General features: G+C 42.8%; 1 protein-coding gene across 2 annotated transcripts in view; it reads right to left on the bottom strand.

Moving 5' to 3' along the window:
* LAMA3 (laminin subunit alpha 3) overlaps nucleotides 1-26002 on the bottom strand; it is a 254743-nt gene that overhangs the window by 29381 nt on the left and 199360 nt on the right. For both annotated transcript variants that reach the window (XM_047793935.1, XM_047793936.1), the window contains 18 exons: nucleotides 22661-22771; nucleotides 22436-22547; nucleotides 21797-21964; nucleotides 20375-20571; nucleotides 18607-18723; nucleotides 17290-17444; nucleotides 16873-17014; nucleotides 15120-15222; nucleotides 14230-14346; nucleotides 13964-14143; nucleotides 13318-13460; nucleotides 12063-12233; nucleotides 10051-10202; nucleotides 9727-9889; nucleotides 8936-9069; nucleotides 7913-8057; nucleotides 4918-5037; nucleotides 4364-4494 (listed from right to left, as the gene is read on the bottom strand). In XM_047793935.1, coding sequence (XP_047649891.1) covers nucleotides 4364-4494; nucleotides 4918-5037; nucleotides 7913-8057; nucleotides 8936-9069; nucleotides 9727-9889; nucleotides 10051-10202; nucleotides 12063-12233; nucleotides 13318-13460; nucleotides 13964-14143; nucleotides 14230-14346; nucleotides 15120-15222; nucleotides 16873-17014; nucleotides 17290-17444; nucleotides 18607-18723; nucleotides 20375-20571; nucleotides 21797-21964; nucleotides 22436-22547; nucleotides 22661-22771 — 2561 coding nt within the window. The remainder of the gene's footprint in view (nucleotides 1-4363; nucleotides 4495-4917; nucleotides 5038-7912; nucleotides 8058-8935; nucleotides 9070-9726; nucleotides 9890-10050; nucleotides 10203-12062; nucleotides 12234-13317; nucleotides 13461-13963; nucleotides 14144-14229; nucleotides 14347-15119; nucleotides 15223-16872; nucleotides 17015-17289; nucleotides 17445-18606; nucleotides 18724-20374; nucleotides 20572-21796; nucleotides 21965-22435; nucleotides 22548-22660; nucleotides 22772-26002) is intronic.

Raw genomic sequence — 26002 nt, 5'->3', positions numbered from 1 at the left:
TTTCTGAGCACTTTCCTCTGTTACTCCCCAAACCCAAGCAACTGTTCAGTGCTGCCCATTTGCTGCCCTACCTATCCTGTGAATCCACGCTCTTTCCCTCATCTGCACTGCCATTTCCCTGGTCCCGCCACTCGCCTCTCTCACCTCTGTTACTCCCATCTCCCAGCCTCTCTACCTGCCCCTGCCTCTTCCCCTCCTAATCCAATCTCTGCCCTGCCCCAGAGCAAACTCAAATCCGATCATGTTCTTTCTTTGCCAAAGCCCCAGATGGTTCCTCGCTGTGACTTTCAAGATCTTCTGTGGTCTGGCCCCTGCTTCCTCCCCCAGCAGCCACATAGCATCCCTGGCCTGCTTCATGGTGGCCTCTTGAAAGATCACACTTTCCCTAATTCTTGTCTCTTCACCTATGTTGATTTTTTGTTTGTTTGTTTTTGGCTTTTTGTGGAAGCTTCCAGACTAGGGGTTGAATCAGAGCTATAGCTGCCAGCCAATGCCACAGCCACAGCAACAGCAGATCTGGGCTGCATCTGTGACCTGCACCACAGCTCACAGCAATGCCAGATCCTTCACGCACTGAGTGAGGCCAAGGATCTAACCCGAATCTGCATGGATAATAGCCAGGTTCGTTACTGCTGAGCCACAGTGGACACTCCTTCTCTTCACCTATGTTGACTTTCATATGCCAGCGCCTTTCAGGTCGAGTCAGAGACCACTTTTTGATGCCACAACTGGGTTAGATTCCCTCCTTGGGCCACCCCTGCCCCCATTGCCCTGAGCTTCCTCTCTGATGGCACTGGCCTCGTTCTGCTGCCTCCCTTCTGCTAGACTTGAGGCCCTGCCCCATTCATCATTGTCATCCCATACCACACTGTTTTATGTCACTAGACACCCAATAAGTGCTTGTGTGGTGAACAACTAAATGACAGCCTGAGATGAAGGCCTTGGTCCTCCCCAAGGTTACTCTATTTATTACATTTAAGTGAATAAAACCAAGATTATTGACCATTCATAAATATCTCTTCATAGTTTTTTAATAGTGATGATGCTAAATAGTCAGATCACCTCTTTAGCTCTCAATCACAAACCATGATCTGCAAGGTCCCTTCTCATCCAAACAAGCTAGAGAATAAAGAGACATTTATGGGAGTTCCCGTTGTGCCTCATCAGGTTACAAAACCAACCAGTATCCATGAGGATCTGGGTTCAATCCCTGGCCTCAGTCAGTGGGTTAAGGATCCGGCGTTGCTGTGAACTGTGGTGTAGGTCACAGACATGGCTCAGATTCTGCATTGCTGTGGCTGTGGTGTAGGCCAGCAGCTGCAGCTCATTCCACTCCTAACCTGGGAACTTCCATACACCACAGATGCGGCCCTAAAAAGCAAAAAAAGACATTCACTCCCAAAATCTATGAAAGTGCTAAGCTTTCTTGTCACGAGACATGTTTCTACAATATTTTCTTAGCCCCTTTGCTGAAAACTCTATCTTGTCCTGCCTTACTTTACCCCATATTCCTGCTTGAAAAACAGTCGCAGTGCTGGTAAATGACTTAAGCTTAAGAACCAAAGACCTAAAGGCATAAGTTATTCATAGGGTCAGCTGAATGAGGACCTAATGCGTTGGTCTAGGCATGAGGTACCTATGCAGATAGGCACGCCTTTGCACAAGCATGATATGTCCTCTTAAGAATAAGAGAAAGAAGGAGTTCCTGTCGTGGCATAGTGGTTAACAAATCTGACTAGGAACCATGAAGTTACGGGTTCCATCCCTGGCTTTGCTCAGTGGGTTAATGATCCGGCATTGCCATGAGCTGTGGTGTAGGTCGCAACGCGGCTCGGATCCCGTGTTGCTGTGGCTCTGGCATAGGCCGGTGGCTACAGCTCCGATTCGACCCCTAGCCTGGGAACCCTCATATGCCGCGGGAGCGGCCCTAAAGAAGGCAAAAACACAAAAAGACCAAAAAAAAAAAAAAGAGAGAGAAAGAGGAACCTCATGGCCCCAAGAGGTTTATGAGGGGTCGTTAGCAGGATATGCATTAGCAAGGAGAACCGAGGTGCAAACCTAGGCATGCAGGGTTGCCACAGCTGGGCATGCCATTTGCGGAAGCACAATGATGATTCTCTGGAAAGCTATGCATAGATAGCTTCCTCAAATGCTAATGATTGTTAAATGCCTAAAGGTCAGAGTAAAAGCTTAACCATCTACCAGCTGTGTGACTTTTAAAATAATAAAAGAACTTATAAAATAATTTTAAAAAACTATATCCTGCTCATATAGCCCCCTCCTCACTTGCTCCTAAAGAGCACAGTAAAAGCAGTGAGCTTTCTTGAGGCGGTGCTCTTGGTCCCTGAGACCTTGAGTCCAGGGTTCCCACCTTTACTTAAGACAAATGTTTCTGTATCTTGTTTTATGTTAACTTTTTTTCCTTAAGTTTCATAGCACCCATTCTTCAGCCCCAACCTGCTGAGCTGGTCTCCGCACCTTCTCACCTGCATTTTTGTCTTTGGGGACAACCCCGAAAACTTTAAAACAAAGATTGGCTTCCCGTCGTGGCTCAGCAGAAACAAATCTGACTAGCATCCATGAGGATGTAGGTTCAATCCCTGGCCTTGCTCAGTGGGTTAAGGATCCAGCGTTGCTGTGAGCTGTGGTGTAGGTCGCAGATATGGCTTGAATCCGACGTTGCTGTGGCTGTGGTGCAGGCCGGCAGCTACAGTTCCAATTCGACCCCTGGCCTAGGAACCTCCATACGCTGCAGATTCAGCCCTAAAAAGACAAACAAACAAACAAACATAAATAACTAAATAAAGATTAGTGTCTCCTCACCAAGGATGGACAGCTGCTCAAATGTATAAGGAATCTCAAAGAACCACTTTGCAGAACACCTGATAAATCACATCTAGTGTTCCTTCCCACTGATTGATAAACTAGGAAAAGTATTAACTAGCCTCAGATCTCAAATAAAAGTAACCACCAAACATTCTGGGAGTGCTCTTAGCTTAGTCACAAGGCTGTACTAGCTCTTCCAGAGAATCTTTTTCCCAGACATCACTGTCAGCTATCTAAATGCCTTTTGGGAGGATGCAAACACATGAACAAAATTGAAAAGTTATTTTATTTCCTTATTTTTAGAGCTACACCCACAGCATATGGAGGTTCCCAGGGTAGGGGTCTAATTGGAGTTGTTGCTGCCAGCCTACACCAGAGCCACAGCCATGCAAGATCCGAGCCACATCTTCAACCTACACCACAGCTCACAGCAACGCCAGATCCTTCACCCACTGAGCAAGGCCAGGGATCGAACCCACAATCTCATGGTTTGTAGTCGGATTTGTTTCTGCTGCGCCACAATGGGAACTCCTACGAGTTACTTTTAAGTGTATCCTCAGAGTGGTATTTGTTTTTCTCATTCAGATTAAGCTTTACTTTCATTCAAATTCATTTAACCCATTCATGTACTCCTTAATCCAGGAAACACTCATGCCCCTAATCCACGCTGGCTAATGGGGAAGGGGGCAGGTCATACAGATGTCCCTGACATCCTAGGAGATTCTTCCTGAAGGAGCTGCCGGAGCTTTCAGGGCCCAGAGCCATATGTCAGGCCAGGAGCTGCCTGTGCTCTCCTCTGTGCCTTTAAGGATCTCAGGCCACAGCCTCTGCTTTTTTTTTTTTTTTCCAATGGCCTCTCCTGTGGCATATGGAAGTTCCCCAGTCAGGGACTGAATCCAAGCTACAGCTGCAACCTGTGCCACAGCTGCAGCAACACTGATCCGTTAACCCACTGTGCCAGGGCGGGGATTGAACCCACACCTCTGCAGTGACCTGAGCTGCTACAGTTGGATTCTTAACCCACTGTGCCACAGCCAGTGTTCTTACTGGCAGCCCTGTCAATACCAAGTCTATTCCCTGTGGCTTCTCTCCTTGCAGCTACAGCTGCAACCTGTGCCACAGCTGCAGCAACACTGATCCGTTAACCCACTGTGCCAGGGCGGGGATTGAACCCACACCTCTGCAGTGACCTGAGCTGCTATAGTTGGATTCTTAACCCACTGTGCCACAGCCAGTGTTCTTACTGGCAGCCCTGTCAATACCAAGTCTATTCCCTGTGGCTTCTCTCCTTCCAGGAATGACAATGGGAGTGACACCCAGTTCCCCTGCCCCCATTCCCTCTCTTTCAAATGGCCTGCCCCATTATCCAGTATTCATTAGGCAATTTTTCTCTGTTGGCTAACACTCTTATACTGAAAAGTTAACTTTCCGTGTTTTTGTTGTTGTTGTTGTTGGAATTAAAAAAGTTAGACTCATTAGTGGCAATCATAACTATTAAGAGAGGTGATGTGCTTCCTTAAAAAAAAAATCATCTTACCTTTCTCTGATTGAAATTGGAATTCCTCCCAGATAATATGTGCTAAAATCAAAGGCATCACCTTCAATACTGCTTAGAGAATCCATACGGATCCGCATACGTTTTTGGAGTCTTGAAATCCTGACCGAAATCTGAAATAAACACAAGATGAAGCAGCAAGCAATGAGAAAAAAAATCCTGTTCGCAGTGGTTCAGAGCTATTATGTTTTTGTCTTCCTTTAGATTCATTTACACATATTTTACATGTATATATACATATATATTTATATACATAATATACAAATGAATCTGAATTTATTTATATACATGGACTCTGAGCTGTAGCATATTTGCATAGAATTATGATATGAAAACATTTTAATAGCAATGTTTGCATTTGGAATTAATCATGTTTTAGCTATGCCATATAGATGTTATATATTTCACGCCCAAATGTTCAGATTTTAAAAGGATATGTTTCTCATCTGGTAACAGGAAAGTGTTCTGGGCACTGACTTAATTTTAAAGAACTGAGAATATTTCACAGTTCAAAGGAATAGACTCAAAAAATATACCAAATGATCCTTCCCATCGTTTACGATGGCTCCAATTTCTTTCTCTTTTGGCGGCCCTGAATCCACTTTGTACCGCACCATGAGACGTCCATCTTCTATATTTAGAGACATGAAGCAGTCCTAGAGCATGGAAACAATGATGTTACCAGAAGATCCAGGAAAAGCTAGAAGCCTGGAGCCTGGTGTGCTCAAATTCCAGGCTGCTGTCAGCTCCGGCAGCCCCCTCACTCAAAAGGGAAGACATTGCCTTCATACCCAATTCCCAGGATCAGTATGACAGTTCAATCTTGTCAGTCATGTTAAACATCCTATACAGTGGTTGGCACATAAAAAGGAAACAAGTGCTAGCTATTGGCATGATTGTGTTTTATAACAATCTATAACCAGCCTGCAAAAATGGAAATGGAAAAGATACAGAACATCAATATTCATGTGAAAACATGAAGGCTACCTTTTGGATAGAGGTTGGGTCTTTCTCAGACCCCAGACATTTTCTCCCATCTGTCTTCTGACACATTCTTAAGTCTCCATCGCATTGGCTGGCTCATTCCCCCTCTATCTTCCATTTCAGCATGGCCTGGGATCTCAGATGGGGTCTCTCCCACCACCATCTTGGCCTGAGCAATCGCCATCACTCATACTATGGCTCCAATTCAGGTGTGCCCATAAGCCCACCTTCTTTTCTTTTCTTTTTTTTTTTTTGTCTTTTTGCCTTTTCTAGGGCCGCTTCCTGTGGCATATGGAGGTTCCCAGGCTAGGGGTCTAATCAGAGCTACAGCCACTGGCCTATGCCAGAGCCACAGCAACATGGGATCCGAGCCACGTCTGCAACCTACTCCACAGCTCACAGCAACGCTGGATCCTTAACCCACTGAGCAAGGCCAGGGATTGAGCCCGCAACCTCATGGTTCGTAGTTGGATTCGTTAACCACTGCGCCACGACAGGAGCTCCAAGCCCATCTTCTTTTCTCCAACCTAGACCTGTCATTTCAGCGCCAGGTCTGTACATCTGATTACCTCATTGCTCTTGCTGGCAAGAATTACAGATGTCTCAAATTCAGACTATCTCTAACAGAAGTTAGGAACTACACGATTCCTACCTGCTGCCCTTCACACTGCTCTCTCTCCTTCGTTCTCTCTCCTATCACTAACCACAGTGCTGAGCCAGCCACAAACCCACCAGGAGTCAAAACTGCATCCCCATCATGGTGTCAGGCACATACTTGAACCCGCCACTTCCCTAGTGGAACGATAAGCTGAGGAATTTCAGGGGTAGGCCTTGAAGGTTGACTCTTACACCGTCTCCTAATGAGGAGAAGACCTCTCTTTGAAGTCAAATGCCAGCATCTTTACCTACAAGGAGAATCGGTCCTTCTCTGGATCCTAAATCTTGCTCCTAAAAGCCAGTGAGGATTCATCCTACCCACAAATAATGGAATAACATCAACTCACTAAAAGCAATGAGCCATCCTACTTAATTGCAGCACTCAAGATAATTTTCTCTTATCTGATTACTAATAGTATTTCATAAGTTTTCTTCTACTATAAGAAGTAGTTCTGCCTTTTTCATTTTTTAGGGCCGCACATGTGGCACATGGAAGTTCCCAGGCTAGGGGTCAAATCGGAGCTTCAGCTGCTGGCCTGTGCCACAGCCACAGCAATGGGATCTGAGCTGTGTCTGTGACCTACACCACAGCTCACGGCAACGCTGGATCCTTAACACACTGAGCAAGGCCAGGGATCGAACCTGCATCCTCACAGACACTAGTTGGGTTCGTTAGCACTGAGCCACAATGGGAACTCCCTCACAGAAGTAGTACTTCTGGCACTTAGTCTCTAGAAAGTCAAAATGTAGTACAAAGAAGACCTTGTTTTGGAAAACAATGGCCTTTCCCTGAAGATGCTGTGTGACCTCTCAGCTTTCTGTGTGCTCCAGACAAGTCAGGACCCTCCAAGTCAGTTCCAAAACTGAACCCATCAAAGCTGGTTCAGTCTTGGAACCTCCCTGGGGATCCAGACTCACCCCAGAGAGGAGAGCTGGACCAGGTCTGTGTCTACACCCTGCAGGTAGAAGAATCTGGTAAAATCCCAAGCTCCATATTAATCCCACATTCTCACACCAGAAATCCCATGGACTGATCCACAACTCTCCACAAGAACTGCAGCAACTACAGAACTATCCATGCAGCAGCTACAGAAGCGCTTATTCTCTGGAGAGGTTAACTCCAGGCTCAGCTACCAGCAGATGGCGCTGACAGTCACTCGTAGGGTGTCAATTTTGGCCTTTTCTAATCTAGTAGACTTAGGAATGGTTAGTAGGTGCAAATTATTACATTTAGAATGGATAAACAACAAGGTCCTACTGCATAAAAGCACAGGGAACTATATCCAATATCCTGGGATACATCATGATGGAAAATAGTATAAAAAATAATGTATATATATGTATGTACAGCAGAATTGGCACAATATAAATCAACTACACTTTTATTTTTATATGGATTTATTTTTATATTCATATGTATATGAATGAATGGTCTCTAGGAACTTCAGCTGCTTGAAAACAGAGACAAAGTCTTAGAAAGTTAAGGGTCAAGCAGATAGCAAAATTCCACAGAGCCTGGAAAGAGTCAGACCAAGAAGCAAACAGCAGAAGGTCAAAGAGTCTAGCTTTCAGAGAGCTAGGTTCAGAAGAAGCAGGTTATTGGGCAAAGAGCAGTTTTCAAAGAATAAACCTGACAATGCGAATAGAATGAGAAAGGGGTGATTTCTCCCATGTTGGTGGCATCTTCTCAAATTCCAGATTGCATGCCTTTTAAAAACACACATTCTCACAGCCAAAGAGAGGAGACTTGGGCTAAGGGAAAGGATGCAGGTAACATTTGCACATTGTTTTTCAGATCCAGTAGTTGTTTCGAACAACCCAATTACCCGCAAATTGCTCAAATAAATGGATATATTTGATGTAGTATTTGATGCTTGTTATATAGGTTACCTGGTTTTCTGCGAAGAATAGCAAACCACTATCCACGGTGGTCTGAATTATCTGGGTAAAGAATGGGTTTGCAGCATTTGACTGAGTTGGAATCCGAGCATAGCCTGTACCTTCAAAATAATTTTTGTCTGATTCGTCTTTTCTCCTGTCAACACCAATCATCATAAGTTAGAATAGAGCAGCGAAGGCCCTTCAGGAAAGAGCGTTTATTCACATGAGATGCAAAAGATGGCAAAGCCTGTGCCATCCAGTTGTCATGGCTGTGTTAAAGAAAAGGAAACTTCTTTAAAATGTTAAAACATCTATCTCCTTCTCCTAAATGTGCTCCTTTTTAAAAAGAAACAAAAACTCAATGATTTTACTATATTTATGGATGTGCTCTTATACTCTACGATGATCAAACCCTAGCTCGACAAAGTACCCAAGAGTCTGTTTCGGAAATGTCTGCTTAGGAAGACACGGCCCAGCACCTGAGGGTCTTGAAACATAAGAAATTATGATCCTGAAATATAATTTTATTCTAATAGTCTGTCTCATACTAGAATATTCCACAGCTTCTTAACTTAGAGTAGGTCAGGGGCTCAAAGCAGCAACTTTCAAATAGGTTCATATGCCAAAGTCATGATGGCCTTTATGGACCACTATTTTTTTTTGCAATAAATAATTTACAGTAATAAATACAAAAACTTTCAGTAAATAGTATGTGCCTCAATCAGGTACCATCTAGTGCTAAATTTTTTGTGGCAGGAGGCACCAAAAATTGAAGAAAGATTAATTTTTTTCAAAATCAAGACAATCCTATCCATCTAATACTTTATATGAATACGAAAAGACCGCCATAATGTATTAGATTTTAGGGGTGGGCAAGCACTATTGCACATAAACATAATTTAAAAACTATGGCCCAAAGCAATCAGTGACATCAACAGCATCTCACTGGCTGGTTCCTATATTTTATGTAATATAAATAACTCCAAGTTACCAAAAATCACAGAGAGACACTGGTTTCTAGGTTTTATTTACCTTCTACAAGGCTCCACTTCTGTTGTGTTGAGATTGAACGTCTTTTTGAAGTTGTACAAGCTCAGAACATTTTCATTGAGGTCATCTAATTCAATACAACCTTTATATGGAGGGAATCTTAGCCTACTAGGAAGCTGAAACAAAACAAAACAAAAACTTCCACTAAATGAACAAAAGACAATGATCAGGTTGACCAAGAAACAGTATAGCTCTATTACCTTTAAGCATCAATATAGCATGTGGACCCTGGAGCCAGATGCTCTGGCTGCCCTATTTCCTCGCTTTCTGATCTTAGGAAGATTATTCAACTTCTCTATCTCAGTTTCCTCATCTGTGAAATGGGAATGATAATGATGCTTATTTAAATCAATATACTTAAGCCTAGATCACTGCACATAGAAGTGTTAGCTACTATCATTGGACATACTTTAGCTACCGTCACTGGGTATGCTTTAAGGATACATAGTTAAATTCATTGATTAAAATATCATGATGCCAGGAGTTCCCATTGTGGATCAGAGGTAACAAATCCAACTAGTATCCATGAGGATGCAGGTTCGATCCCAGGCCTCGCTCAGTGGGCTAAGGAGCCAGCGTTAAGGTCACAGACGAGGCTCAGATCTGGTATTGCTCTGGCTGTGGCGTAGGCTAGCAGCTGCAACTCTGATTTGACCCCTAGCTTGGGAACTTCCATAGGCCACAGGTACGGCCCTAAAAAGATTTAAAAAAAAACATGATGCCAAATTAAAATTTAATTACTTTCATTCTGTGAAAATAACATGCACACTCACTCTAAAATCAGATGGGTAACCTCCAACATAAAATACAACATTTTCAGGATCCAAATTGAGGAGTGTGTTGCTACTTTTACTATCCACGTCATGGAGTTGAGGTGCTTCTGGTTTACTGGATGTGGCTTTTTGGGTGTAATTCAGCCTTGCAAACTGATAAATTCTGTTTTAAAATAAATTAGATAATTACGTTATATAAACATTTATGAGAAAGGAAAGAAATCAAAGCCAAAACACTAAAGATGCGATACAGCAAAACATGCAATCAATGTTTGGTGAATGTGGGCCAGATTAACAAAGAGCAGTAATTCATCAGCCGCATACCTCTGAAACTTCACTCGGTCCATAACTGCCTCCTGAGTTTCACTCTTGGTCAAGGTCTGGTCCACTTGGAGTTCAGCCTCCTGCTCTCCCAGGTTGTAGACACACATGAGCTGGCCGTCTACGACCGCCATGCCAATATAGTCCCTGGAGGCCTGGAAACATAGAGGTCACTTCAGAGCCCTTCACATACCATATTCTCTCCACTCCCCATCCCAAGAGAATGTGTTTCAAATCACTAACAGGATTTATTCAGTTAGCCCTGGGCAAACAGAATGAATGAGGTGCATCCTGAAATAAAATAATACAAACAGGGAATTCCCTGGTGGCTCAGTGGGTTGGGGATCCAGCATTTTCACTGCCGTGGCTCAGGTTGCTGCTGTGGCACAGGTTCGATCCTTGGCCCGGGAACTTCTACATGCTGTGGGTGTTGCCAAAAAAAAAAAAAAAAAAGAGAGAGAGAGAAGTTAATTAACAATGTCTGAGCTGTCTTTGCTCACAGTATCATGAAGGCATTCAGTTATTCACTCTCCCACTTGCTCAGTCTGCAAATAAGTGGCAAGTACCTGCCATAAAGATAAAGCAGATATGGGCTCAGGCCTCCATTAGATTTTGGTTTGATAAGAGAGATAAGTCATTTTTGTTTCCCCGTGTGCATACAATGTCCCCTTAACACTCTGTGAACGTCTAACACCCAGCACCTATGTTGCCACCATCAGCTACCTACGTATCTTTCCTCTCTGTTAGAACGTGGAATTCTGCGGTAAAAGCAAATTTTTAAAAACTGTGGTAAAATGCACATACCATGAAATTTACCATTTTAACCTAGGTTTACATATATGTTAAGTACATTCAAGAAACACATTTTTGTTCATCATAAATACAGGATGTGGCATCTAATAGGTATATAGCATAAATTGGTTGAAGAAATAAAGTCGTGTGCATTTTGCCATAATACAAAGCAAAAAGTCATGTCTTAGGAAAGTTACAGATAAAATCCCAATCCCTGGAAGCATGAAAGGGTGACCAGTGCTGGTGCTGGTTTTAGGAACCCCTAAATACAATGTCCACTAACGACAGCCAACCCTTTCCTAATGGCCCAGAATTTTCGAGAACCGTGCTTCAGACCTTCCTTTGCCCACCATGTCCTATAACCCAGTCAGGGATTACCTTTCCCTCTGACTCGTAAGTAAAAGAGATGCATTTTAAGAGGAGGGATTACAAGCTAAAATGAACTATTTGAAATGCCCATAATGGTGGTGGGTTAAAGAATTTAGAACCAGGAGTTCCCATCGTGGCGCAGTGGTTAACGAATCCGACTAGGAACCATGAGGTTGCAGGTTCGGTCCCTGCCTGGGTTCGATCCCTGCCCTTGCTCAGTGGGCTAATGATCTGGCGTTGCTGTGAGCTGTGGTGTAGGCTGCAGACGCGGCTCGGATCCTGCGTTGCTGTGCCTCTGGCGTAGGCCAGGAGCTACAGCTCCGATTAGACCCCTAGCCTGGGAACCTCCATATGCCGCAGGAAGCGGCCCAAAGAAATAGCAAAAAAAAAAAAAAAAAAAAAAGAATTTAGAACCATAGAGATGGGGCAACTGGATTTCTCACGAAAGAGGCAGGAGAGGCTGCAGCTCACGCCAGGCCTCGGACACAGGTGGTCCCCACCCCACAGACATGGCAGGGCCTGCAGCTGGGTGCCTGGAGAAAGAACAGAGGGTCCCGTTGCTGTGAGGAAGACCTGCTCTAGATCGCCACGAAGCCTTGGGTGGCTGCCCTGTTTGTGAGGGGAGGGGTCCTGATCTTCAACCCTAGGTGTGTGTGTGTGCTCACGTGTACACACACGTGTGCCCACGTGCTGGGGCCCAACCCGTCAGGTAAGCACAGGTGGTGACTGACAGGGATGGGAGGGGACCCAAGGAGCCGTCAGAGGCAGTGGGACTTCCTCCCGTCGGTCACGTGACGTGTCTCAAAAATCACACTCTTTCCAAAACAAGAGAGAAGTGTGGAAGCAATACTTACGTCTTTATTTCCGAGGTACATCACAAACATGTTCTCGGTGCCCCCATGTTCTTCGGACTCAGGTCTTTGGAGAAACAAAGAAAGAGACGTGTATCCTTTCAAGTCCTCCAGGTCGTTCGGCAGCCGGACTTCGACTCCAGATTTACCGTTGAACCTCATGGGGATGGCCACCTGCAAGGGCGAGATCCGCCGTGTCAGCTGCTCAGGTGAGGAAGGTGGGGGCGCTCCGGGTGGGGCCTGTGCCCGTGTAGCTGCCCAGGGAGCGAAGGGCGCCCATGTCTCCTAGGCCTGGAGGCTTAACTCACGCGGCTGCCCCAGGAGCCTGGGAATAAAGCATTCGCCAGCCTCCTGCGCATCGGCCACTCGTGTTGCGTTCTCTGATCCAGCCACGATAATAGTAATAATAATGATAGGTACTGTTATTATCATTATTATGGTTATACTATTAATATTCTATCAACCCTATTAATATAATAATAATACTATTATTAAAAATATATGAATATATTAAATAGTATGGGGTTTATATAAGTAAATAAGACATATATATTATATATAATACATACTATGTATCAGTATAAAATATACCATATATTATATATGTTATTAGTATAATATAGTATATATTAGTATAACATACATATAATATATATATTAGTATATATAATATATACTATATATTATTAGTATGATATAGTACATATAAATATATTTTTAATTAGTATAAGTATTACATATATTATATATAATATATACTATATTGGTTTATATAGTATAGGGTATCATAACATGTTTTATATATAGGATATTATAATTTAGGGTATTATGATTAAAGGGTTATAATATAGAGTTAATATCATATTAATATTATAATCCTATTAATATATTATTTATAACATTACATATAAAATACTGTTAATAAGTTTATATTACTATATTAACCCTATTAATATGTATTATAATATAGCCCTATTGGTATATAGCAATGGTGGCCTGGAGGAGAGCCTGGCTTCCTGTCTGCATAAAGTCAGTGGGAAAGAAACTGCTCCAGGTACCAGACGATTTAAGGGATGAAGATGATGTGCACTTTTGAAGGATGACAGGAGGAAATCACCCTTCACACTAGGAGCAACCAAAAAATGAGGGCAAGAAAGGCAGCCAGTTTGTGAGTACATAGATACCCTTCCTTTCTTAATGAATGAAGTAACTATCAAAGAATGAGCCTTGGCGCCTGGCAACGTGGGGACACACCCACCTTATTCGCAGCATCTCTGGCCTGCTGAATTAGCTCCCGTATGCGGTCCACGTTGTCCGAGATGTTGCCCAGTGGCAACAGCTGTTGGTTGATACTTTCAATCTTGCTCAAAACATCAGGCAGTTTATTGGTCAATTTCCTTACTGTTGGTGAGATCACAAAACAGAAATTTCTCATTGCGAGTTGAGGAAAGGTTAAATACAGATGTTCTCCTTGATCATACTTGTCAGGTACTGTGTTTGAGTCCCAAACCTTGGACAGGATGATGCAGAATCAATCAGGTACTACCTTTTCTAGGTACGTCATGAATTTTATTCTGCTACCTAGATATCACATCATCTTTCTTGACCACTATAGAAAAAAATAAATCTTTGTTTTCTAATCCTTAATAGCGATAATTAATTTCCTAATGATTGAAGGACTATACTGCTATAAAAGAAAAATCAATAGCCCCATGAATGGACTTTTACAAAATCCTACTTGGTCCTTTTAACTAACAGAATAGCAATACTCTTTGAATGTATTACAGGTTCTCTCGTATTTTAATTTCTAAGATCAGACTTTACCGGGGAAAAATTAAAATTGACCGAAGCACATAATAATGGAGAAAATGGAGTGTATGTCCCGGCCAGAGAATGCCTGTCACCTGAATTATCTGCATCAGTGAGAGCCTGGTTGAAGTCTTCTCTCTGCGTGCTGCCATAGGTATCCTTAATCCTTTCCACGTCTGTCTGAATGGGGCTGAGCCCATCGAGAACCTCATTTGTGATGTCGTTGGCATTTCTGACCAAGGTCTTTGCACTACTGATTATACCACTGATGTCATCTAATACAGACACAAACAGGGAAGTGTAAGTATCCAAAATGTTCACAAAAAGGGAGCCAAGTACAGTAGGTTAGAGAGCTGCTGACCTCTCTGGATCCCACGAAGATCATTGCGGATGGTTGTGAGATTGGTGTTTATCATTTCTTTCTGAACTGTCATAATTTTCAGAGTTTGCTGCAGGTTGCTGAGAGCCGGACTGATTTCTACAACAAAACAAAGCAGCAAGAGGCAATTACCCTAAAGAACTGGATTCTCCATTCGTATCAGTGGCCCTTGAAATAGCCAGGGTCTGCCCAGCATTGAGCATCTTAGGGTCATCCCCGGGCACCCACTGCATATGCCTGGACCCACAGATCCTGCAGTTACAGAGGCCAAGAGCACACAGAGTCACTAGGTTAAGGATCCGGCATTTCCATGAGCTGTGATGTAGGTCACAGATATGGCTGGGATCCCGAGTTGCCGTGGTGTTAGGCTGGTAGCTGAAGCTCTGATTTGACCCCTAGCCTGGAAACTTCCATATGCCACAGGTGCAGCCCTTAAAAAAGCAAAAAAAAAAAAAAAAAGAAAAGGCCTTTTGAAGCAGTTACTCTAATAACCTGAAATGAATTATGTGGGCCTTAAATATGAAAGCAGCAGTGTACATACCTCAATGCCATGTGGGTCCTTTGTTTTGTTGTAGAAATGCCATGGGCACATGGGATTAAAGTCAGAATTTCACCTCCCACCCCAAACCTAAAGAAAGCCAGGCCGTAACAGGCCCATCCACCTCCAGATTTATTGAGATGCATGAGGTTCCAGTAAATTTGGTATATGTTAGAATATTGGGTAGAAACATCAAATCCATGAGTGTACAAAGTAACTTCTGCATGGACCCCAAGGTTCGAGAAGTTCATTTGCTTCCGGAGCTGCCTCCCCTGGTCTCATAGGTTGTTTCCACACCCTTGACTATCCCAGCCCCCATCCCAGCCTCCAATACCTTGCTGTAGCTTCGTCTGCGTTCTCTTGGCTTCGTTTAACAGTTTATGGCTACCGGAACTCAGAGTTTTAGCTTTTCTTGGAAGATCTTCCTTTATCACTGTCTGAAAGCAAAGCTTTTATCAGCACTTGAGCGTGTGCTATACCCTAGAAAATACAGACTAAGAGTTTTCATCCCACCCCAAAGCCCTTATCTTTAATCTTTAAAGAATAAGGCTGGAAGGTAAGCAGGAGGTTTAAAAAGACTGCTCCTTAAAAGATACAGTTAGGGCCCTAGGTAGACATGGTGGCTTGGGGAGGCAGACCATCTCTGCTCACATAATGACAAATTATGTGACACCTTCTCATTTTCTGTCACTTGTACAAACTCTACAATAATGGCCAACAGAGCTGAGCTGCTTTAACTCTTTGGGAGATAAAAATCTTCAACCTTCCAAAGCTTGTCTCTTAATTCTCTTAATAATCTGTCCTTTATTTTTAGATATAAGAATATTATATGGTGCATTTAAGATCCCATAGGACTCCTCAGACATGACCAGTTATCAGACAAACGATGGGAAATAAATGGTTATGAAATTGTATACAAAAATCTGTCATAGGCCTTCCCTCGTGTCTCAGCAGTAATGAACCCTACTGGCTGACTGGTATCCATGAGGATGCAGGTTCGATCCCTGGCCTCCCTCAGTTAAGGATCCAGCATTGCCTTGAGCTGTGGTGTAGGTTGCAGACGTGTCTCAGACCCTGCCTTGCTACGGCTGTGGCCTAGGCCTGTGGCTGTAGCTCCAATTCAACCCCTAGCCTGGGAACTTTCATATGCCATGGGTGCGGCCCTAAAAAGACAATTAAAAAAAAATCCATCTTCTTTGGTAAATGTAAATATAATCACAGCATAAAAACACATCCGGTAAGAAGCAGAGTATAAAATCAATGATTCAAAATCAATAATCAGTGTGATTTCTATTTTAACAAACGATTTTTAAAAATGGGGTACATTTATCAAAGAGCCAAGTAAATACAGAAATGACTCCTATCTAGAGCAAGTTCAAGTCTATTCTACATAACAAATTCTGATCTAAAATAATGCCAAGGGGGAAGGAGAGTGAGTGGGATGGACTGGGAGTTTGGGGTTAATACATGCAAACTATTATGTTTAGAATGAATGAGCAATGAGGTCCTGCTATACAGCACACAGGGAATTCTATCCAATCTCTTTGGGATAGACCATGATGGAAGATAATATGAGAAAAAGAATGTGTATGTGTGTGTATATATGGCTGGGTCACCTTGCTGTACAGCAGAAATTGATAGAACACTGCAAATCCAGTATGATAAAAAAATTAAAAATAAATAAAAGGATCTAAAAAATAAATAAGTAATGCTTTTTTTCTTTCTTTCTTTCTTTTTTTTTTTTTGGCCATTTCTTGAGCCACTCCTGTGGCATATGGAGGTTCCCAGGCTAGGGGTATAATCAGAGCTGTAGCTGCCAGCCTACACCAGAGTCACAGCAATGCAGGATCCGAGCCGTGTCTGTGACCTACACCACAGCTCATGGCAACGATGGATCCTTAACCCACTGAGCAAGGCCAGGGACCAAACCCGCAACCTCATGGTTCCTAGTCGGATTGGTTAACCACTGAGCCACGACGGGAACTCCTCCAATGCTTTTTTTCTAGTCCTCAGTGCACACAGAAAGAAAGTAGGAAAACGAGCTGTCTCGATGGTGCATGGAGAGAACGAGATGGTGAGGTGCCCACCTGGAGGGCAGACTCTGATGCCCTGGCTGCCTTGTCAGCCGCATCCTCCGCCGCTGTGATGGCATTGAGGATGTTCTCGTAGGCAGTGGCAGCGTCTACGGCACAGCGCACCAGCTCATCCCCGCTGGTGTTCCTCTTGATCCTGGAAGATCAAAAGAGAGAGGGGCTCTAGCAGCTTCCCTGCCTGCGGCTGAGCCCCTGAACCTTCCCAATTTAAGTGGCAAACGGAGTCCCAGAGCTGCAGGCTTGGCAGCTCTGCCCCAAGGATGCAGCTGGGAATCAGCCCCTGTTGCTAGTCAGTTTGGACCTGGGCCCAGCGTGCCACTCTCCACCCTGGTCTGGAGACCCAGCTCCCCAGGAGGCTTTCCCACCAGGCTCCAGGAGCCCCTGTGGTTAGAGCCCAGCCGTGCCACTCACTCCTCCAGCTGCTTTGCCAGTGCCTGTAAAGACTGCGAGTGCTTCTCTGCCTCCTCCACCAGGGGCTCTTTGCTGGAAGACTTGGAAAGTTCTCTCACTTTGTCACTCAGTTCCTGTCTTGCTTCATTTAAAGTGGCAGCTGTTTTTTTATATTCCTATTTTTCCAAGTAAACAAGAGACAGTGTCAATTTAAGCAAAGCACGGAATGTCATTTTCTTAAACTCTGTCATAAATGACATAGAGGCAACAATAAGAAATCGTTTTCTGAGCCTATTCACCACATCATACTCCTTTGGTTACTTTAGATAGTGACACCGATAATATTCTCCCAAGTTTTATCACACATTTCAAAAAAACATTTTCCATATGGTGGGTACCTACTTTAATAAATTTCATAAAAGCATGCTATTACATTGTGTATGATAACTACAAGTCAAAATGCTTGTTCTGATTTAGAAATAGCCATCACAAAAGATATTTTCACAATGTCCAAGGGGTTGCTATGACATATTATCAACCTGGGAGTTCCCATCGTGGGCCAGCAGAAACGAACCCAACTAGCATCCATGAGGACACGGGTTCTATCCCTGGCCTCTCTCAGTAGGTTAAGGATCTAGCGTTGCTGTGAGCTGTGGTGTAGGTCACAGACATGGCTCAGATCCCGAGTTGCTGTGGCTGTGGCATGGGCTGGCAGCTGTAGTTCCGATTCCATCCCTAGCCTGGGAACTTCCATATGTCGTGGTTGTGGCCCTAAAAAGCAAAAAATAAATAAATAAATAAATAAATATTGTCTATCTTTTACAAGTTCTAAATGTCTTCTGCTGGTATTTTAAAAATAGCATTACCACTTTTTTATTATCACAAAAGTAACATTTGCTCACTGCAGGCAAGTTAGGCAATAGAGACAGATATAAAGAAGATACATCATGAGCTCCTGTTACAGCACAATGGGCTTGGTGTCATCTTGGGAGGTGCTGGGACAAGAGTTCGATCCCCAGTGCAGCACAGTACATTAGGGATCTGGTGTTGCCACAGCTGCAGCTTAGGCTGCAGCTGTGGCTCTGATCTGATCCTTGGCCCTGGAGCTCCATATGCTGTAGGGCAGCAAAAAAAAAAAAAAAAAAAAGGAAGACACATCATTCACCCCTCCCCTTAAGGGACAACCACTGATAACATTTTGGTATACTTCCTTCCATCTAAGAGACATATATTGGAGAAAACAATTGGTTAGTCTATCTCATAGTTTCCTTGCAATAAAGTTTAAATGTGTTTGTTTGTTTGTTTTTTAATTTTCTAAAGAACGAGTTTTGCCTCTACCTCATGGATTTTCCTCATTAGCTGCAAGACAGTATTCGTCTGCATTAAGGAAGCCTCTGCAATGGTCAGATGCTTGGTGAAATCACTCTGGAGGGACTTCATTTCTTTAACTTGTTTCTGGAGAGAAAAAGAATATCTGCTTGAGACGCAGGATACATTGTCAGAAGGCACAGGCATATTTACTGGAAAACAGCATAGAAGTAATTTCGAAGTCAGAATGTTTTCTTGAACCTAAAGGTCATCAGGCAACTTCAAGGCCATGAGAAATCAGGAGTGTGGGTGTGTTGTCATAGTTTCTGCAAACTTCAGGCCAATGAAGCGATTATTATCACATTGGAGAAGGTTTCTACGCTGGAGCCAACAAGGCCAATCAGGTGGACATATAATCAAGCTCTGATTAGTGGATCAGAATGAGGGATTTTTAACTAAGTGAACCAGCACCAACCATCAGCACACTCCACATGCTGGTTTCAATGAGGATGGAGGGGGTCTCCAATCAGAAAGCACATGGGGGAGTTCCTGCCATGGCTCAGTGGTTATCAAATCAGACTAGGAACCATGAGGTTGTGGGTTTGATCCCTGGCCTTGCTCAAGTGGGTTGAGGATCCAGCATTGCCATGAGCTGTGGTGCAGGTCGAAGACATGGCTTGGGTAGTGCGTTGCTGTGGCTGTGGCGTAGGCTGGTGGCTACAGCTCTGATTAGACCCCTAGCCTGGGAACCTCCATATGCCGTGGGAGTGGCCCAAGAAATGGCAAAAAGACAAAAAAAAAAAAAGAAAAGAAAGCAAGCAAGCACATGGGACCTGAGGATGCCAGGCTGGGAGGCTGCCAAAGTTCAGAGACCCATAAAACTGGATCCTGCTCCCTTGCCCTTGGCATAGTCAGTGATTCTGAAGAGGCTTTGGGAGTTCACTGTATTGCCATCTGCTAAGATATTATTTATTTTCTTTTCGGGGAGTCAGTCCTATGTTATTCCACTTTGATCTTACCATCATTTCATCACCCCTCACATCTCTGTTGTTGTTTTAGCCTACAGTGTTGGCCATTGACATACATACTATAGAGTCTTGAGCTTTAAATTTTCATTGCAACTCCTGCATGTGGCCTGTATGCTGACTTATTTCCTATAAATCAGGTGATGGCTTAAAATGCCTTGGCTGGAGTTCCCGTCGTGGCGCAGTGGTTAACGAATCCGACTAGGAACCATGAGGTTGCAGGTTCGGTCCCTGCCCTTGCTCAGTGGGTTAACGATCCGGCGTTGCCATGAGCTGTGGTGTAGGTTGCAGACGTGGCTCAGATCCAGCATTGCTGTGGCTCTGGCCTAGGCCGGTGGCTACAGCTCCGATTCGACCCCTAGCCTGGGAACCTCCATATGCCGTGAGAGCGGCCCAAGAAATAGCAAAAAAAAAAAAAAAAAAAGACGAAAAAAAAATGCCTTGGCTGGTGATTCTGATAATGATGTTTACACATATGCCATAGAAAGTCAGTTATTTAAAACATACATTTTAAATGAATTACAACAATATTAGTTTAATTTCCCATTGGCTTGGCAACGTTATTTCTCCAGTTTTCTATCAGCCCCCACGTAGCAATTTGCTTTGCTTTCTCTGTGGTTCAAGTTCAGATCTTTGTTGGCCACCAAGAAGTAGGAACTACCTCGATTTTGCATTTACTTCCTCGTGGCTCTGCCACTGTATTAACAATAAAGAGCCCTGCTCCTTTGTCCTTATCATTAATGACACTGTGCCGACTCTGGCCATGAACTCACCGTGATGGACTCCAAAGTCCTCTCGTTGTCTCGGTTGAGGCCAGCAGCCCGCTTTGCTTGGGCACTTGCCTCCTGCATCGTGGTGCGGAGGTCACTGAGTTTGGCTTCGTATTCATTTAAAGCATCCTGTATGTTCTTAACAAGTCCGTTGTTCTCCACCTGGTGCTTTTCCAGCCAGCTCCTTATCCGGTTCAGCACTGTAACACATCACCTTTTTGTTTTCCACTTGAAAACTGGGTACCTTGAAGCTAAGTTATAAGAACTATAGAATGAGAACTGAGTTCCTATTCATTTTGTGGTTTTCCTTGAATTTGCAAGGGGATGGGAAAGGAAACTAACATTGATGTTACCTCATGCATGGCACACACTGTCTCATGTAACTTTCACGACAACCACATGAAAACAGTAATTATCATTCTCAGGTTTCAGATAAGGAAATGGACAGTCTGAAAAATTAGGTGACAAGTTTCAGGCTTGGGACTTGCACTTGATCTGCAGAGTATAAGGTGCATGTCCCTTCTATGACTAATACTGTCTGCTTGCAGGTCAAAGCCAAGATTAGTACTAAATTTAAGCAACATAAATGCTAAAGGAGAACGGCTACTATCTATAAATTAACCATTGAACGTCATTTCACTAGAAAATAAAGATCAGTATTTGGAAAAATATACACCGAACTGTTGTTTCTTAGTTTTCAGCTAATGAGGCATTTTCCTTTATCAAAACCTTAGATATATTTGGTTAATTTCTAGTCCATCCATCTTTTTATAATAGTAGTGCTAAATATCAAGTGCAATTCAAAGACCCCAATGGTAATGAGGTGATCATTAAAAAAATAATATAATGAGAAAGTTGCATGGAGCTGAATAAAAGAAGACTGAAAATGGAGATAAAAGGAAGTATAGGAGTTCCCATCGTGGCGCAGTGGAAACGAATCCGACTAGGAAACATGAGGTTGTGGGTTCAATCCCTGGTCTCGCTCAGTGGGTCAAGGATCCGGCATTGCCATGAGCTGTGGTGTAGGTCACAGACACAGCTCGGATCTGGCGTTGCTGTGCTGTGGGGTAGGCCAGTAGCTGTAGTTCCGATTAGACCCCTAGCCTGGGAACCTCCATATGCAGCCGGTGAGATCCTAAAGAGCCAAAGAAAAAGAAAAAGAAAAAGAAGTATAATGTCTAACATCTCAGAAGAAGAATCCTTTTTTTTTTTTTTTTTTTTTGCCTGATGGTCAGATGTTCTATTCTATGACGTCTTGGTAAGCTGGAGGGGTGATGTATTTTTACCACATGATGCTCTAGCGGGAATATATGTTGCAATGATGAGCCCCTCCACCTGTCACCAGGGTGACAATATCGTACTCTGCACACTGTATTTCAAATCAATTAGCTTGAACCGGATGCAAGAATCTGGGACAGTTCTTACAGAGCTGAGCCTCTGTTTTTTCAGCTTCTGCTTCTCTCAGTTGCTTCCCAAAGTTGCGGCTCCTGAGTTCCTCCATCATGCTTTTCGCTTCAGCCAGCTCTCTGGAAAAATCACCTGATGGCACCCTGTTTCCTTCTCCGCCTGTCCCAGAGATCTGCTCCATCAGAACTGGAAAACATCAAGCAGTTTTTTAAGCTGGGAATTCTGGACTCCAGCAGACTACTTTAAAAAAAAAAAAAAGGCAGGTTTTTATGGAGGGTTCATATTGGGGTTTCAGTATCACTACAGGATCTTTCTCACTACTGTGAACTCTTGCAGGGAAATTCATTCAGTGTACAACAAAATGCTGCAAGGCAATATAAAAGATATTTAATCATAATAGATGCAAACTATTGCCTTGGGAATGGATAAGCAAGGAGATCCTGCTGTATAGCACTGGGAACTATATCTAGTCACTTGTGATGGAGCATGATAATGTGAGAAAAAAGAATGTATATATACATATATATATGCATGTCTGGGTCCCTTTGCTGTACAGCAGAAAATTGCCAGAACACTGTAAACCAACTATATTAGAAAAAATAATACTTATTAATACATAAATAAATAAAAGATATTTAATCAGAGTAACTTTCTTACTGTGCACATTATAGATGGCATTTTTAATCTTTGTGTTCAGCTCTTCCGCACTTTGGATTGCCCGATCAACAATGTTATATAATGTTTGTGCTTTTCTGGAATTTAATTGAACCTATATAAAAAACAAATTTATGAGCAACAAATTAAGTTGATGGGGGCAAAACTAACAATATTTTGAATGCAAAAAAAAAAAAAAAGGTCAATGTTATTGACCTAACACATTACCTTTTCTTGAAAAGCTTCAAATTCAAGATTCAAGTTACTCAGTTCTTTTTCCAGGCCATCCGTTTTTGATTCCTGACTTGAAATGGTGGAACGGTAGTTGAGCAACTGGTTCTGAAAGTAAAATACAAAGTTAATCTCACTTTAGAAGTTTGGAGTAAGTCTTAGCGACCTGGTAAGCCTGGTGATGATATGAAAAGATTCATTTGGCAAGACCAATGCTGGCCCACAGAAAAACAACACAGTTCTCTGAAATAGACTGCATGAAGATCTACTTTCTTTAATTTTTACTTACTTACTTAAAAAAAATATTTTTTTTGGTCTCGCCCATGGCATATGGGAGTTCCTAGGCCAGAGATCAAATCTGAGCCGTAACTGCAACCTATCCCACAGCTAAAGCAACGCCAAATCCTTAGCCCACTGCTCCAGGCTGGGAATCAAACCCACGCTGTGGCAGAGACAACTCCAGATCCTTAACCCACTATGCTTCAGTGGGAACTCTAAGAATCTACTTTCTGATGTAAGTGGTGATATGGCTCTAAAATAAAGCAGTAAAATTTAAAAATGTAAAGAAACAAGAGCTACTTTACTTGAATTAATGATCTAACCTTACAGAGATGAGAGCGATGTCACTTATCTGGTGTATTAATTTCCAGATGCTGTAATAAAGGCAGTTGTTTTAAACCTATATTTTACCTGATAATACTAAAAAGGAGTGCCTATGGCTACTCTATTGAGAGAACCACTAAATTCAAAGAATTAAAGTGCAGGAGAGAAACTCAGAGCTCATTTAATTGGAACCCTCATTTAATATGAAAATATGAGAAAGCAGAAGCCCAAAGAAGTTGGGTAACTCATCCATGCCATGGCAGTCTAGATGACCAGTGATTACTTCAGGCCCCAAATCCAAGTCCCCTGCCCTTTGAGGGTACTGAACTGCCTCCTTACATTTAGAGGGTAACACTGCTACACATAATATCTGGAATAGTAATAATTTTCAATTTTTTGGAAAAAAATGTGTTAATACCATGAAAAATTTTACAAGAGAAAGCAATACTATTACCTCTCATTGCATGTGAGAGCCAGCCTTGGGTAAAAGAACACAGGCTTTCCAGCTCAGGTCCAAACCCTTGGTCCACCCCTTACTAGATAAACTCACTGGGCTTTATCTCCTTCATCTGTATGCTGGGGATTGTAATATTAAACTGCTAGGTTGTTTTTATTTTTTTATTTAATTATTATTATTATTATTATTACTTTTGGCTTTTTAGAGCTGCACCCACGGCACATGGAGATTCCCACGCTAGGGGTAAACTGGAGCTACAGCTGCCAGCCTATGCCACAGCCACAGCAATGCACGATCCGAGCCATGTCTGTGACCTACACCACAGCTCATGACAATTCCGGCTCCTTAACCCACTGAGGGAGGCCAGGGATCGAACCCACAACCTCATGGTTCCTAGTCGGATTTGTTTCTGCTGGGCCACAATGGAAACTCCACTGATAGGTTGTTTTTAGTGATAAGTAGGCTAGTGTATTATAAAATGTCACATACACAGGACCATTCAAAACAGTTAACTGCCTTCTCATACATATCCCTACAGAATTTTCAGTGTTTGTATGATGTTATAAGAAGACAGTTCTATTTAAATTTTCCTCTAGGAAGCTTGAGGCATGTCCTTCTGAAGAGTATCAGCAGACCGTGTGTATAAGAAATATATAGAGGGTAAAGCAGTCTTTAGAATTTCATTTTGGTTTGAATTCTAGAACCACCACATCCTAGCTGTGTGATTGTAGGCAAGTTACTTAGCTTTTACACACCTGTTAAATATAACACTGTTTTCCTCAGAGGATGTTGTGAGACTTAAGCAAAGCACTTAACACAGGGCCTGGCACATAGGATGGATTCCAAAATGCTGGTTCACTTCGCTTGGTTGAAAAAGTACAAGGTTCTACTGATGACATCAAAGAAACTTAAGTGGACTTTTCTTCCCTCTGAAAACATAAAGGCTTCCTCCCTGTGCCCATATTAAGCCTGTAAACCGTGCACTAAAGTTATCCTAATGGGATGGAAAAGACCAATTTTTCTACCATTATTTTTTGCTGTATATACTCAACCATAGCCACTAATTCTTTAGAATCAGCCCTCATTCCAAAAGCACTTATTAAACTTTCCCCAAAGCCTCTTTCATGACGTCTAGTTTAGGTTTATCTCATCTACTGAATTATTTTACTTTGAGTACATTTTTCTCATTTCCATGATTTTTAATTAGATCTTTTCTTTCTTTTAGTCTTTTGTCTTTTTAGGGCCACACCCACAGCATATGGAAGTTCCCAGGCTAGGGGTCGAATCAGAGCTGTAGCCCCCAGCCTATACCACAGTCACAGCAACATGGGATCTGAGCCGAGTCTGCAACCTACACCCCAGCTCATGGCAATGCTAGATCATTAACCCACTGAGCAAGGCCAGGGATCGAACCCACAACCTCATGGTTCCTAGTTGGATTCGTTTCTGCTGCGCCACGATGGGAACTCCTAATTAGATCTTTTCATATTTACCTCTTTCTGTTTGGTTTCTGGAGTTTTTTTTTTTTTTAATTCTAATATCTTGTCCCTTCATGTTGGATGTTATTCTTTTTCAGATTGTCCCATGCTTTTCATTTTCTCTAAAAGGAGCTCATCACTTGACTGTTGCTTCTGCTGCATGTCTTTCTGATCATCTATTATATTGACATATCTTCTTATCTATTACAGTTACATGTCTTTCTTATTATCTATTACGTTGTTGGCAGGCTCCTTCCAAGAGGGACATTTCCTCTTCTCTTTACATTCTCTGTGTCCAGTGATCTGGCTGTTATCACCACTCCCACCCCAGACCCCCTGGTCTAGGACCAGGTCTTCTATTGGTGGCTTAGGACTTGTTCACTATGGCGATGCTGAGAATGTCACATTTCAGCACAGATCCTAGTTTGTGAATCTTGTCCATGTCCTGGCTGGAAGGCCGTAGCTTTCCTAGGTTCGTATATATAAAGCCATTGCCCAAGAATGGGCACTTGGCAGTGTCAAGGTTATTTTTCAGCCTCCATTTATAGGTAGAATTGCCCCCATTTCTCCCACCCCAGGAACCTGACTCGCCTGTGGGGCACTTTTGGCCCAAGTACTTCTCATGATACCCTCTTGGCCACCTGCTTTCCAGGTGTACATAGAATATTCTCCCAGATGCACCATGTTCTGAGCTATGAAACAGACATCAACTCATTCAAAAGAACTGGAGTCATAAAGTATGTTCTCTGACCCCAACAGAGTTAAAGTAGAAATCAATAACAGAGAGTTATCTGGAAAATC

Source organism: Phacochoerus africanus, chromosome 8 (genome assembly GCF_016906955.1).
Source record: "Phacochoerus africanus isolate WHEZ1 chromosome 8, ROS_Pafr_v1, whole genome shotgun sequence".
Lineage (NCBI taxonomy): Eukaryota > Metazoa > Chordata > Mammalia > Artiodactyla > Suidae > Phacochoerus > Phacochoerus africanus.
This window is presented reverse-complemented; position numbering and strand designations above follow the sequence as displayed.